This window comes from Cupressus sempervirens, chromosome 6 (assembly GCF_028749045.1).
Source record: "Cupressus sempervirens isolate cs-2001-9-10 chromosome 6, ASM2874904v1, whole genome shotgun sequence".
NCBI classification, from domain to species: Eukaryota; Viridiplantae; Streptophyta; class Pinopsida; order Cupressales; family Cupressaceae; genus Cupressus; species Cupressus sempervirens.
Window position 1 is genome coordinate 679,097,406 of NC_143123.1, and position 16,659 is coordinate 679,114,064.

At 34.7% G+C, this 16,659-nt stretch overlaps 1 protein-coding gene across 1 annotated transcript in view; it reads left to right on the forward strand.

Annotated features, from left to right (window-relative positions):
• Nucleotides 1–8,191, forward strand: part of LOC149554015 (DDT domain superfamily) — a 76,238-nt gene extending 68,047 nt beyond the window's left edge. Inside the window, exons 10-12 of the mRNA XM_089789338.1 lie at nt 6,284–6,326; nt 6,449–6,640; nt 6,814–8,191. Of these exons, the coding sequence (XP_089645464.1) occupies nt 6,284–6,326; nt 6,449–6,640; nt 6,814–7,558 (980 nt within the window). The 3' untranslated portion in view covers nt 7,559–8,191. The remainder of the gene's footprint in view (nt 1–6,283; nt 6,327–6,448; nt 6,641–6,813) is intronic.
• Nucleotides 8,192–16,659: the final 8,468 nt, after the last annotated feature.

Consider the following 16,659-nt stretch of genomic DNA (forward strand, 5'->3'; position numbering starts at 1 on the left):
TAATTGGGAAAGCCTCAAGGTTGACTCAAGAAATTATTTTGAAGATATGGTATAAAGGAAAGATGTTTTCCTTGTTTGTAAATGTATGGAATGCGATTGAAGAATGCAAAAGTAATCAAGAAAGTGTGAAAAAGAGCAAAGTATTTGGAGAATGTGAGTAAGCGATCTAAAGGATATTGGATGCGAGTTTTATGATTTGATTACAAAATCAGAAGAAGAAAAAGTCTGGTTGACAGGATAGAAGAAAGAGGAAGGAACAATACAATACAATTTTGTTATTTTGCAAGGAATAATATAGAGATCATTTGGACAGTGGGGTTATTGGTCTTGCCCTTGAAGCTGTTTGGGCAGTGGGTCCAGTTGTCTTCCACAATTCCTAACAGGGTTGGAATCTCCTATCTGGGATTCAAAGTCTCTTAAGAGGGACTCATATGTTGGAAAGATTTGGATTGGAAAGTTGTAAACCTGTTGGTACACCTATGATAACTAGGTACAAGTTATCCAACAAAGATGAGACAACTGCAGTAGAGAAGAAGTACATATCCATGATTAGAGGTTTGCAATATCTGACTCACTAGATTAGATATAGAAAATGCAGTTGGGATTGTAGCTAGATTTCAAGCTGACCCTAAGGAGTATGATTTTGCAGCAGTAAAGAGAATATTCAAATATTTGAAAGGAACATCTGACTATGGAATTTGGTATGATAGATCAAGTGATTTCACTCTGTGTGCATATACTGATGCAGATTGGGCAGATAGTATGGATGATAGAAAGAGCACCAGTGACGGAGCATTCTTTCTTGGAGGAAGATTGGTTTCTTGGCTAAGCAAGAAGCAAGATTGCATTTTACAGAGTACAACTGAGGCAAAGTATGTTGCAGCAGCAAATAACTGTAATCAAGTTATGTGGATGAAGCAAATGTTGAAGGATATTAGAATTGAGTTTGAAGAACTTCTTATTATTTATTGTGATAACACAAGTACAGTGAGTATGTCTAAGAATCCTGTATTGCATTCTAAGAGTAAGCATATATCTATTAAGTATCATGTGTTGAGAGAAAAAGCAGCAAAAAAGAAAATCAAATTGGAGTATGTGAGTACAAAAGATCAGATTGCAGATATCTTTACGAAGCCTTTTCTTAAAGATACGTTTGAGTACTTGAGAGGTATGCTTGGGGTTATGCCTACTTTTGAATAGGTGATGCAGTAAGTGCATCGGTCCAGTGGTACAGAGCGCTATTGTTAGAATGGACTGAATGCTGATGCTTCTTGTATGGGAGAGTATCTGTGATAAACTGAGTCATTGAGGACTCTTGGTATTTGGTATTGAACAGTGTCTTTGGACACTTGAGCTGGTTGAAGACTTGGAGAAACATATTAGCAATTGGTATGTTGAAACATTGAGGCCTTTGACATTGATGTCAATGGGGAAAGTATGCATGAAAAACATCGCCTAAGTTATGGGGGAGAAGAACTCCTAAGCAATGGGGGAGAGATATCTCTTTAGGGAGATTTAGAAAGATTCATGTAAGGAAGCATGAATATGCACCAGATGTATTGTGAGTTGTTTAATGTGAAGTACACAATTGTTGCCAGAAGAAGAAGAAGAACAGAGCAGATGTATGCACTTGTTGCGTTGAGAATTATTTAGCACGTGCACAACTGATGCTGGTCCTAGAATCTAGAGGATTTCAGACTTGTTTGATGAAGATGATTTAAGAAGATGATAGTAGTAGCAACCGAGTACTATTTGGTATTCAAAAACATCTATGTTGCCATCAATGCTCAAGGGAGAGATTGTTAGCATGAATGTTGATGATACTACATTGGGGGAGTATCTTGAGCATTGGAGAGTATTGATATGTTGCATTCATGACTGTGTTTGTCATTAATGTCAACGTAGCATAGTTTGTGAAAAGACTGGCTGAGTAGCATAAAAATATCTTAATAGTATGGACAATGGTTTGATTGTCTGGTGATGTGAAGTCGTGGACATGTTCTATACTATGTCTTGATGACGTGGTCAAGTGCACAGAGTCTAAGTCGAAGACACATGAAAGTTGTACCTGATTTACAAAGAGTAATTCAAAGACAGTATTGGGAAAGAAGTTCTTGATGTTTGTTTGCTATATTACATTTGAGATGCGCAGTTAGACACTAACAAAGTACGGTCTGTTGATGATGTCAGCGAGTGCGCAAGCCCTAGTATCACACATGTGAAGTTTTGTATAGACTATGAGCCGAAAGTGCTATTGTAATTGCAATTAATTAATTATCTTGTTATAATTAATTGGGAAAGCCTCAAGGCCGACTCAAGGAATTATTTTGAAGATGTGGTATAAAGGAAATATGTTTTCCTTGTTTGTAAATGTATGGAATGCGATTGGAGAATGCAAAGTAATCAAGGAAGTGTGAAAAGGGGTAGAGTATTTGGAGAATGGGAGTAAGCAATCCAAGGGATTATTGGATGCGAGTTTTGTGATCTAGTTACAAGATCAAAAGTCTAGTTGACAGGTTAAAAGAAAGAGGAAGGAACAATACAGTACAATTCTATTATTCTACAAGGAATAATGCAAAGATCATTTGGATAGTGGATTCATTGGTCTTGCCCTTGAAGCTGTTTGGGCAGTGGGTCTAGTTGTCTTTCACAACTCCTAATAGGGGTGACAACTCCTAACAGGGTTGGAATCACCTAACAGGGATTCAAAGTCTCCTAACAGGGACTCATATATACTGAATGTATTCATAGACTCTTAATAGGGTCCATCTTGCAACAAGGATCATTTATATTAGTACATCATCATGTGGGCACCATCCCCATTGGGGTTTTCCCTCTAATCAAGGGTTTCCCTAGTTAAGATATATGGTGTTATTGTGTATGAGTATCTTGTTGTGATTTCTGATTATATTGCTCATATGGTTAAAGTTTAATAAGGTTGATAATTGTGATATAAGTTGGATAACTGATTTTCCCCGCATCCCTCTCAGTTATATTGGTGGACTATATATTCTAACAATAAGTGCATGTAATAACTATGCACTTGGTTCCATTTAAGTTTCTTATTGAAAATGTTTGCAAGTTTCATATTCACCAAATTGAAATTAAGTCTATCAGATTGAAAGAGCAGGAGCCCATTAAAATTTTAAATTGATAGGAGACCAAAGTCTCTTTTGCTGGATGCCAAGAAGGGGGCAGAGGAGATTGAAGTTGACCCATGTCTCTGTAGAAAGAAGGGAATCTGTGGTAGAATTTATTTTCAATTGCTGGTAAAGGAGCCACTTCATTCTTTAGGTTGTTTGCTTACCTCCTGCTATCCCAAAAGCTGTGCCAATCAAGACAATGCTTATTATTTCTGTAACACATAAATTGACTTGGAACATAATGATTTTTAATTTATTTCTGTGTTTTTATTAATACTTAATATTTACAAAAGTTATCTATTAATGATTAATGAAATTATAAACTATTTATTTATTATTGATTTATTTAAAATTTTATATTTATCTACTACTTTTATTCTTAAATTATATATATTTATTTTTAATATATATCAAACACAACCATGCCAAACCCTCAAAATAATGGGAACATAGTCTAATTCTGTCATGGCATATCCATTTATTAAAGAAAAATTACACTAGTATACAAGTATTTTATTGGTATAGATAATTTTTTTATTGTTAGTTTCACATGTTTGCATAATCATGACAATTGTTGCTGTTTTGTCACATTTGAGAAGTTTGAACTAATTCAAGCTGATTGTGATTGTTATGGTAAATCAATGTTGTTGTAGTTGTATTAGACAAAGGAGATGAAAGCTCCTTATATAGATTTACAAAGACGATGTTTCGAAAAAGAAACAATCATGAAGTAAAGACAGAATTAGAAACATTATAATATTCTAACACCCTCCCTTAATTGTCATTGTTTAACTGCTGTCTTTTGGTCACAAATTCGACAAAACATTTTGCTGCTGTTGAGACCGTCCCTGGATCTGCAAAATGTTAATGATCAAGAAGCCAAAATTCACCATAACAGAACAGAGAAGGGCGCCCCTTCTTCAGAATGCTTTGCAACAACAGACAAGAGACTACCATTGAGATGAATTTGCCACTAACCCTCCCAGAATCAGTAAAATATTTGACTAGAAATCATTATAAAATAGCCAACCTAATGCTGGATAACGAAGCTGCTCTTCCCTAGAGATAGAGACAAGCACTGTGAATAACTAGCACGATTTTGAGGGAAAATTGACAAACCCTTCAAACTTTGTAGATGAACATGATGCCCAAAATAGACTGCAAAAAGATGCGATTTTTTAGGAGAAAAGTCCGGAAAACCGATCATTATTTTTGAGGTGAAAAATTGATTGAAACCCAACATGAATTTTTAAGTGAAAAATCGATCGAAACAAGGCAATACAAAGCTTCGTTGTTTTAGGAAACAAGGTAAAACCCACCAGATAATTTTTGAGGAAAAAATTACAAACCCACCAAGGAATCCCGCCCAACTTTGCGAATTATTGAATTAGAAAAATTTTAAGGGAAAAAATTATGAAAACCCATTAGAAATTATTTTCAAGGGAAAAATTATGAAAACCCAACAAAATCTTTAAGTTAGGCTAAACACGAGACTGTGTATGGTAAACCAACACATGCGAGCAACATGCAAGTACATGCAACCGTAAAAAATCAATCTTTTACTGCAACCAAGAAATCATGGGATCAAAACCCTTAACTTGGCTTGCGATTTCTAGCAAAAATCTTGGAAGACTAACCACAAAAACTCCATAAAATACCTCTAGTGATTTTTATTTCTAAAAATCGAAAAACAAATTTTTTGAAAAAAAATCCAGATTAGAAGAGGCTCAAATTTTTCTTAAAAAATCCACCAAATTTACGAAATCCCATCAACCTATTTGGTACCATGTTATAGTAAATCGATGTAGTTGTAGTTGTATAATACAAAGGAGATGAAAGCTCCTTATATAGATTAACAAAGATGATATAAAAGAAACAATAATGAACTAAAGACGGAAATAGAAACCACCTAATAAACTAAAGACTAATTAAGATGACAATTACAGAAACATTATAATATTCTAATAGTGATACCATTGAAGTGTTTTAAGAGTGATGATATTGAAAAGCAGGAATACAAGTGGATCTTAACATTTTTTTGTTAAATGGGGTAGCAAGCTATGTGGGTTTGACCTTGGAGGAAACTCCATGGTAAGTGCTCGAGTTGGAGCAATACTGAGATGGGTGACCTCTTGGGAATGGCTGGTGCTTCACCCCTGTGAGTATTACCTAGATGCAATGAGTGCGTGTTCGATGCATTCTCACGAGAGGCGTGTTCTTGTGAACCGCTACTCGTGAAACAAAAGTCAATGAGTTCGACTCGAAAACTGGACAATTGAATCCTAATAGAAATATCACATTTTGACTTGCTGCGAAAAGCTCCTACTTATTGACAAATGATTAAATAATAATTCAATAATACATAAAGTTGATTTCACATTTTTGCATCATTGTTTGTTCTTTTTATCATTTGTAAAGCTTAAACTAGTTCAGTCTTTGAAACATTATTAAGGATTATTTTGGAGCCTGTCTTGGATAAATTTGTAGTTTTGGAAAGTTTACAAGAGGAATGCCTGTACATTGTAATGAAAGGATACTGAAAGTTGCACTTATTATATTTCCTTACCCAAGTAATTAGTGCGCAAATTATTTGTGGTCCCTTTACTTCCTCCAATGGGTAATTGGCTGGTTTTTAAATTTAAAATATTGAGAATGCATCTCACCCTCAACACACAAGTCCAATGGAAGGTGGTATATACCTGGTAAATGTAAAACGGAGTAATGTTTGCCATATTTGGTTTCCTGTGCTACCATTGTTTTTTGAGATGTTAAGTTTTGCTGCATTTCAAATAGATGAAATTTTGCATGCTTTACCATGTTGCAATAAATGGCTTTATTTATTTCTGTAATTCATCATATAATGTGAATTAGCTATATGTTAACTTGCCATACAGCTTGAGGTATTGTCTTGCTGAGGGCTGTACATCTTAGCTTCGTAAACCTGGGAGGGGTTACCATTGGGTTTGACCACTGTAGATCATACATTCAATTTTCCGCTGTAACTTTGCATTTGTTGAACATCATTCACTAGCACGTCATAAAATACTTTGAGTGAGTTATACTGTTTTTAACTTAGGCTATCATTAATTTGTGTAGACTCAGCTGAGTGATTGGCAGTATTTGCTTTCTTTTATGTGCAGATGATTTTGACCGATCTATTAATGAGGCAATAAAAGTAACGGCGTAAGTAATTTCAGTTAGTTTAAACCTTATTTTGTTTGTACTGTTTTAGAGTTTTAAATTTACATTTTAAATGCAACAATACAGTATACAGTATCTCAGTAAGTGCATTTGAAATGATTCAGAAAGAAGCAACCATCACCAGAGCCCATTCTTAGGAGGTTTCAGATGAGATCTGAAGTTCCAATGGTAAATGGCAGAGTGAATGGCAAAGCAAATAGCAACATGGAATATTCTGATGCAGGTTCCTCTTCAGATCCAGGGAATGAAATTGGAGAATCTGATTCAGATCATTCACTTGTACCACTCAGTCGCAGGTGTGTTCACCTTTCTAGCAAAACAAATCCTTAGATATTACTTTCTTATTTTGTATTACAACTATCATCCTTGATGAAAGTCACAAATTCTCTTTCAGTGTGCTCAGACATGATTACATAATGCATGCTTAGTATTCATTGAATATTGACATGCTTTGTACTATGCTATGTAGTGAAAGACAAAGGAGGCGGCCTCAAAGGTATTCAGAGAAGGAGTTCGTTGAAGCAGTTTCCGACAATGAAGCAGACTTTGATAGTGATGAAGAGATAGTTGGGGAGGCAGTATATGATGAGGAGTACATTAGAAGTCGAAGACGTAAAAAACAATATAGTAGCTCAGAGGGTGATGATGAATATAAAGGGGATGAGGACAGTATCGAAGAGGAAGAAGAGGATGGTGATGCTGTAAGTACTAGTGAGGATGTTGATGAAGTTCAAAATTTAAGATGGAGACAAAGGCTTTCTAATGGACGAAAAAGGAAAGAACGCAAATTGAAGTCTTTTGATGAACTGCAGTCTGGTCTCCGTCGCAGCAAGAGAGCCACTCGTACCATTAATTACAGCCAATATGACATTTCAAATTCTGATGAAGAATATGCTGAAACTCATGAGAAACCAGTTGGATCGAGTGAGGAGATAGATGAACTCAAAAGACAGTCTTATGTGAGTAGCAGTGCTGATTATGACATGGAAAGTGAAGAATCTCATGATATGACCAAATATCCCAAGGATGAAAAACTGCTGAGGAAATGTACTAATAAAGTGGATGACTCCTTGGAGAAAGGATCTGTACAAGAAATGACGTGTTCAACAAAGGAGGCTTCAAGGGAACAGCCTGCAGATGCAAAGAGGCGACGTTTCATTGACCTGAATGAGCTAGCTCCTGTTGCAGGACTTGATGATGGCCCAGCAGTGTAGAAGTACAACAGCATGAACCAGTCGGGCATTGGCAGGGCACGGGGACAATTAACCAGCATTTTATAAGAACTAACTCGTGTAGAAGTCAAAGGGACATGCTTTTGCAATTTCCCATGGCATGCGGAATTTGAAATCAGGAAATCCACCTCTCATATGTGTACCATCCATGACAGTTTAGTTCGCCTCTCTGATCCTCATTTATACAGATTCTAATCCTCAGTGGTTTAGTTCTCATTGGAGTTTATAGTCCTGACTATTTTAAAGCTCAGGTGTATCATAATCAGAAAGCCCAAAGATATGAAATTCATTATTCACATTTTTGTAGAGAGTAACAAGCTGTCATTACAGTTGTAATTCTAGTCTCAAAATATTTTACATTGTTGCATTGGCCATGCACTTTCCATCTCGTGTTAGATTAACGTGAGTTAATTTAATTCATAATACGGGAAGTGATTCTAGTGACACTTGTTCTAACTAATAAGTGGTCGCCGTTCAAGGTTTACCATTACTTTTATTCGAAGTATAGAACTAGGTAAATAATGAGATGGAACGGCATCAAGATCAAAATTTTAACTGATATTGACACACTATTGTTGGGCTAAAGTCATATTTAACTTTTACCGTTTTGTCAAATTTGTTTTTGAAGGTATGACAAATTCTATTCTGTTCTACTAATGAATTTGTAAATTGCGATTACGTTTTTGCTTTATTTAGCAGGCATTGCATTTTTCACTGAATATGTTCGACTTAAATTTGTTTGGCAGATCATTCACTGGTTTCTTTTTGGCTATTAGAAATGCCGATCTTCAAAATTGCTCGTATCTTGTAATTCAAGTAGTATTGAAAGTTAATGATGCTTGAAGGATAAGGTCTTTGACATTCATTCTTTTCATAAGCTTAGGAGGTGCTCTTTGTTTATGAAAATAGATTTTCAAAGCTCTGAATTATAAGATAGTTAATGCACTTTTAATGGCTGAAATTAACGACGTATAGTTGTGCTATCTCTGTAAACATTCGGTTTATTTGGCTTGTGCGGCTAACTATTTTGTTAAAAATCTTTATGCAAGTTGGTGCTCATCTTTGTTACTATTATTAAAGAAGTATCATAAGGCGATCATATCAAGAAAAGCTTCACAATACTTAGTAAATTAAAATTCGGAAGTGGGTAAATTCGAAATCGGTAAATTAGATCCGTTAACATACGAAGTGTATGACGTGTGAAACTGACCTCGTTAATTTTGCACAAAGTCTTTCGAGTTAAATTTAAACTGGCCTTAAAAAAACATAGTAATTACATAACACAGAAAAATTCTTAGTGATGGAGCGCTGAAATACCAGGCTTGTACATTCTATTTATAACAATATGCATAATAATTGTATAGATGTAATTAGATTGAATATTTATTTAATATAGTTGGGTGTTATTAAATGTAGTGGGCTGTAAGCGGCTATGGATGGCTGTGAGCGGCTGTGGATGGTGGATGTTGGTAGTAATTACTTTATAAACACTAACATGCCCCTATAATTTAACTACATTAACTATTCCAAGTATTTCCTCAGTATTTAGAAAAGATGGGTCCTTACCTAAAGCCTTGTTCATTACCCATATATCATCATTTATTTACTTAATACAATGGTTGTAATTTAGTATGTCCCCCTCGGAATGACAACCATAAGAGAATCATGCGATTGCTCATAAGCCAAAATAATGTCTAAGAGATACAAACTTGGTTTCACTTAATGCTTTGGCTGATATATCCATAGTTTGGTCTTTTGTCTTGCAATATTGAAGTTGCATCACTTATTGCTGAATGAGATGTTGGATATAATGATGGTAGACCTCGAATTGGTTTGCGTGAGCGTGAAACATTGGATTCTTGAACAATGCAATGACACTTTGATTGTTACAATGAAGTAGATCCTCCAAGATGTTGCTTGAAGATTGATAGAATAGTTGTAGACAAGTTATTTCTTTTGCTGATTCATTTGTCATAGTATTGATGTAGGATCATCCAGCGGTAGTTGGCAATCTTGTATGTTGAAGTAATTTCAACTTTGGAATTGGAGGATTTGATTGAAGAAGAGGTGATGCTCGATCATTATTAGGGTGGTTTTGGGTTGTAGTTGGACTCGAAGCACTCAGTGACTGAAGGAACTCAGTGATGCTTATGGTGCTTGATTGATATTCTCCTTAGTGGAACTAGTGCTCAGTGATGCTTGTGGGAGCTCGGTGGACGTGCTTGCTCGGTATGCTTGGTGATACTTAGGATGCTCGGTGGTTGCTGTCAAGGCTTGGTGGTTTGGCTCATTGACTAGATGTTCTTGGGAGGTTTGATCAGTCAACTTGGTGCATTTATTATGCATTGTGCGTGATCATAACGTGGATTGATCATGGAATGTGTGAGGACCTATTTGTGGTCTTGGTTCTTTGTCCTATGTGCATTTAATGTTTGTTGTAAGTCAGTTAAGGCATGTTATGTTTATTTGGGTTCTAGATGATTTTGTTTGTAATAAGCCGACTTGGGGCCGTGCAAGTATACAAGAGGGGTTTGAATAGTGTTTTAGACAGTGGGAGAGAGCGAGTTGGAAGTCAACTAGAAGGAAGTAGCTAAGAGGAGCGAAGTTTAGCAGAGTTAGTAGTTGAGAGTGGGCTTAGGAAATAAGAAGATTGCTTGGTGGCTTGTGAGCACAAGTTTAGATCTTGCTTGGTGTTTCTACTAGGTTGTCGTGCTGTTGTAGATTTGGGCTAACTAGGATTTATTTGGATCTTATGAGATCTTGTAGAACTGTTATTATAATTGCCTTATATTTGGTTGTAATTGGGAGGCCTTACAATTTGACACATTGCATGTAATCAGTTATTTGATGAATAAAGAGTTGGATTTTCTACCAGATCTTGTATCTCGTGTTGTGTTTCCAGTGCGTGGTTTGCTGGGGGCATGATCACCTCCATTGGGGGTTCACTCGGCCTTGCACTGTGTCAGGTGGAATCAGAGCGAAGGTTGATCTGGTGGGTGATTTGTGCAGAGGGTTTTCAAAGATCTTGGACGATGCCTTCAAGAAGATTGGACCCTAGGGCAGTTGTAGATCTCTGTGATGTTGTGGAGACTAAAATTTCAGAGGTTAGATCAGATTTCAAATTTGAGATGGAGTTGATGAAGAATGATATGGTCCTGAGATCATGAGAGCTATAGTTGGTGTACTGAGGAACATGGGTACGAAAGATGGTTATGGGGGTTCATTATGATGGTCATTAAGGCATAATTAATTTGTTGAGTCCTTTGATAAATATCTTGAATAATCTTGGTCTTTGGAGGAGGAATAGATTCTTCAACTATATTAGAGGTTTCCTTAGAAGTTTCACAAATTTCAAAATCATTGGTAGATTCATGATTATTTATGGCCACTTGTGGAACATGTGATGATTTTTCCATATAATTAAAGCCCTCATTAAACTTTGCATCCTTTCTTGTAAACACTTCTTCCACACTAGGATCATATAACCTATATCCTTTTCTTTGGTCTTCATAGCCCACAAAGATGCACTTTTTACTTTTCTTATCAAATTTCTTTTATCTAATCTCATATGGTACATGAGCATATGCTTCACATCCAAAACTCTAAAATACTTAATATTGGGATTTGTCCCACTCCAAACTTCTTAAGGAGTAGTATTTTGCAAAATGCTTATGGGAGATCTATTTAGAACATGAAATGCAGTATTAGAAACTTCACCCATGGAAACAAAAGAAGATTCTTGGATTGTATCATAAAATGTGCCATTTCTACCAAAGTCCAATTCTACCTTTGAACAATGCCATTTTGTTGAGGAGTATATCTAATAGTCATCTCTCGTTATCCCATGATATTCACAAAATGATATAAACTTATTGTTTACATATTCCCCACCATTATCAGTTCTAATTCGCTTAGTCTTATTTCCACTTTCATTTTCCACCAGAGCTTTAAACATTTCAAATTTGTTAAACACTTCATCCTTTTGCTTCAAGAAGTAAATTGAAACTTTTCTTGAAAAATCATCAATAAATGTTAAGATATACTTAGCTCCTCCCTTTGATGTTGGATTCACAGGACCACAAAAATCAATATGGACAAGTTCAAAACTTTTGCTTGCTCTCCATATAGACTTTGCAAAAGTGTCTCTATGTTGTTTACGAACCATGCATCCTTTACACACATTTGTGTTTATTTTTATCCAAGGTAGGCATCACTTAAGGTTGATCTTGTAGTAATATAAACCTTCATATCAAAAAATGCTACAAATGTGCATATTCCATCAATAATATTCTTGACTAAACACTTATTTGAATAAAATTCCATCTTATAACCATGTTAAGTTATTTGACTCACTAAACAAAGATTCTTGGTCAACTTTGGTACAAGATTCACATTAGTCTTATTTCTAACTTTTCCTATTCCTTCAATGTCATGTGAACTATCATCACCAAGAAATATTCCTACTACCTTTTTGTTTCCTCTAGAGAGCTAAATATATTCTTGTCGTGAGTCATATGTTGGATAGCTCCTGAATCAATATACCATGCATTACTTGAATGACCTTGAGTAGCTAAAGATGCTATCTTTATATGATGATCACCCTCTTCTTGAACAAAATTTGATTGCCGTCTTTAATTAAATCTCCTTTGTGATATTTAAACTATTTATCACTTTTATGTCCTTGTCCACACTTACAACATTTGTTAGTACTCTCTCCCTTAAAATTATTATTGCAATTTCTCCATTTATTTTGTTGCCTTTGAATTTTTTTCCTATTTTGACTCTCTTTGTTGAGTCGATTGCCTTTGGTTATTTCTATATTGATTCCCTTGATTAGTTCTTTGATTTTGATATGATCTACCTTTATTGTAATTCTTGTATTTTCCTCTAGTTATAAATGTTTCTCTTGCAAGACTCATTTGTAAACTTTTAAAGCCTTTCTTCTTCATTCAACAAAGCACCAAATACTTCCTCCAATTTAATATTCTCAAAATTTTTAGTTAGTTCCAATGCATGAATAAAATTATTATACTCATCTAGAAGACTTTCAATTTAACAATCTATAAGTTTAATATCTTCATACTCAACCTTCATCATTGCAAGCTGATTCCTTAAATTTTTCAATTTAACAATATGATTATTCATGCTATCTCCTACTTTCATTTGCAAATGAGTTAATTGCCTCTTAATATCCATCACTTTTAACTTGCTAGTTCTTTCATACATTGTTTGCAAAGTTTCCCATATTTCCTTTGTTATTTTAAAATGTTGAGCATGAGGCCTAATCCCTAGATTAATTCACCATAAAAGTATAGTACATGCATTCATATCCATTTATCATGTTGACTTTGATATATAAGTTCTCGTCTGTGGCTACTTCCCATAAACTTTTCATTTGTAAAATATCTCACGTTTTCAATTAACATAATCAACGCCATTTATTTTTTCACTAACCACAATATTAGACATCTACTGGTAGCTATAGTTAAAAGCATAGTAAATTTCTCAAGCACAAAATCACACAAGTATCAAGTCTTTAGAAAAGACCATGCCTTGATTTTGGCTTTCTTATGAACCAACCAAAGAAACTTCAAATTTTTTTTATGGCTTACAGAGATCAACAAAGCTTTATGAAAATTTCAATTCAACAAAAAAAAAACACTCTCCACCTTGTACTATATATTTTCAATAATACTTCTTAATCACATAAAATATCTCAACAAAAAAATCAGTGGAAACTTCTAAACCACAAGATTGTAATAGAATAGAGAAGTTTAACAATGTAATATTGCCCTACACAATAGCTTGTTCCTCCAAGATTGCTTTTGTTTTATACTTCTTATTCTTCAATACATACCTGTGCAAAAGATCAAATGTTATCTTTAATAAACACAAATCTATCTTCTATATCTTTCTCCTCTAGAGAATGATTGCATCAGATCTTTCTTTCTTTAGCAGTTGTAATGTTTTACCTCTTAGATAGAATAACCTCTAATAGCTCAAAAAGACACTCACGAGTCCTTACTCATGGCTCTGATATCATGAAAAAACATAGAAATTACACAACATAGAGGAATGCTTGCAATGGAGTGCTAAAATACCAAGATCATACATTCTATTTACAACCATATGCATAATAAATGTACAAATACAATTGAATAAACATTTATTTATTATAGTTGGGTGTTATTAAATGCAGTGGGTTGTAAGAGGCTATGACTGTGGATGATAGATGGTGGAAGTAATTAATTTATCAACACTAACAAACCTTAGGCTAGGGTCTTATGGAAAGGGACTTCCTAAAAAGTTGAATTGAAATTGTGAAGATTTCTTATGAAAATTTGAAAGCTACCAGTCTTATGAATTTTCTAATCTAATTTAGCTTAGATATTTAAGTTGGAAAATTTAAAGAAACTAGTAATCTCATGAATATATCACATTTAACATTTTAAATAATCATATCACATGTTTTCTTTTTTCTTTTTCGAACAACCTCTTTTTCAAAAATAAAAATGAGAAGGTAGAGTGGTCTTTCACACACATTTTTCTAAATACACTAAACTATTACATTAATTCACGTTAATGATTCATAGTGTAAGACTAGTTTGGAAAGTTTTAAAAAAAGTTATATTGTAATACATCTAGTTGTTGGAACTACAATTGGAAGAATTGTTATGTAGTCATTAATGTCAAACCTTTTTGGAGAGACAGTCGCTACCTAAGTAGAGTGCCATATCAAGATGATTGATGAAGAGGATTTGAAAAGAAGAGATAACAAGAGGACCTAGTGGAAAGGTTGAGTTATGTGGAATTACAATGGGCACTTGATCAGTTGGTTTTTGGCAAGATAATGTGTTGTTTAATTATAACACTAAGTGAAGAATATAGTTGTGCGAAAGCTTAGAAGAGCTGATCAATGAATAACAAATACTTAGGCTTAACCGAGCTTCAAAGAAGAAGATAAAGAAACTTATAATTGAAGTCGAGCTATGCTAGTGTCAACCGAGTGAACTGTAGAAGCCAAGAAAATTCACTGTCGATCGAGCACCAGTAAAGACAGAGTAACATAAAAGTTGGACCAAGCGCTAGTAAAAGGACTGAGCAAAGATAATGTAAGCTGAGCAAGGAAAGATAGTGATGACCGAGTTATCGAGTTATCCCAATTAGACAAGACAATCCCTATTTCTAGGTTATACTATATGCTTGTTACTTTGTCTACTATCTTTTACTTCCAGTTTATGGAAACACTCAACTACCTCAGCCAATTATAGACATTTCAAGTAGTGAATCTGACAAGGATGCCCCAACACTGACTAAAATGTCAACATCCATGAATTGGAGGGAAATGACAAAAACAAGATTATAATTTTCTTGAACAATCTTCTAGCAACTTGCAGTGAGATATGTGACCATGCCATTCAAATAAGTGAGAATACAAGTGATTTACAACACATTAATTTTTTTTTTTTTTTTTTTTTTTGTAAATACTCATGCTGTGTGTTTAATTTATCATTTTTGTTCTATTTTTTCACTTTGCACTTTAACTAACTTCACAATTGGTATCAGAGAAAGGTAGAGTTGCTAGGAGTGATTTTAGTGGTTAAATTTTAATAAGGGTACCACCCTTGATACCATAAACACATAATAGGAACAAAGAAATAATAAAAATTCACAAGAATAAAATATGGGCTTCTTATTATCACCATAAATGCGGAATTGCAGAATTCAAAATTACAATATGCTAACCCACATGGGCACCTTCATTATAGTAATTTGCAAGACAAAGTTGCGAACTATCACCTAGAGTTGTCCCATAAAATGTTCAAGCATTGCTTAAATAAGCAATTTTATGCCACTCGTGAAGGTTCTAAATACTCAATACTTAGGGATGAAAGAACCTAAAAATACATATAGAGTTGGTCAAATACATTTTTGACATTTATTTTAGAAGTTTTGGTCAACCCAACTTTAAAAGGGCATAACTCTTGGATCGTTGCTCCAATTGGCTATTATAAACACTTTTCAAAAACCTCAGCTTCTGATATACAGGCTTGGATCCGTGCAAATGCCCATATGTCAAGTTTTTGAGCCTCTTCTGGGCACATTTAGGCCTTCAATGATGAGCCTGAAGTTTATATACCAAAATTGCAAATAAAAAATCTACAATAAATCCATAAATACACATGATATGATACTGAGCCTCAACTAGTAGGATGATATATCCAAGATGAATATCCACCTTTGAAATTAGGACATTTCGAGCTCATATGACTAACTTACTAAGTAGAAAGCCTCCACTGACAATAACTCTGCATTAAGACAACCCTTATTCAAACAACTAAAATGAAATATTTTTGGTTGATGCATGATTGCTCTTACACCTAGGATGCTCTTGCATCAGACACCCGAAATAATTTGAGAAGTGACCTTGTCACGTCTCATGTATTTAGAGGAAAACTAAAACAATTAATCTCCTCCCTTGGTAGCAACGATGAATAGCGGTAAAGAGTAAGAAAACTAAGCCTTTTGCTCCCCCTTTAGATATGAACCTTTGGTCGTGTAAGGGAAACTTCAAATCAAAAGGAAAATCTTAAGTTCCCCTGTTTTGACTAGTTTTTTTGTGATGGTGAGTGGGTTGTGGCTCTAGCTCGCTAGTTACTGGTCTGGGAGGTTTCACTGGTTGCCTTGCCATCCAGTCTGTTTACTTTCTAGGTTCCAGTGTATTTTCTAGTTGCTTTTTTTAGATACATCAGTTGGTTTTAAGTCCCTGTAAAACTTGGTTTAGATGTTCAACTGGTTTCAGGTCCTTTTAAAACCTGGTAGTGCTTCATGGTATATCTTTCTTTTTGATGTAAAGGGTTTCAGGGCCCCTTCAAAACCTATTTTTACCTTAATGTAAAACAATGAATCTTCTACTAGCCTCCCTTTCACTTGACCAGGTATTCTGCATAAGTTCTGTTCCTTGTGCTTTTGCCAATATGAAAATTCAATATCTCCTCAATCTCCTTTGTAGTTGAACTAGCTACTAAAATACTCCATTGTACTTCTGCAACTTCATCTCCATCACCTCCTTCACAATACTC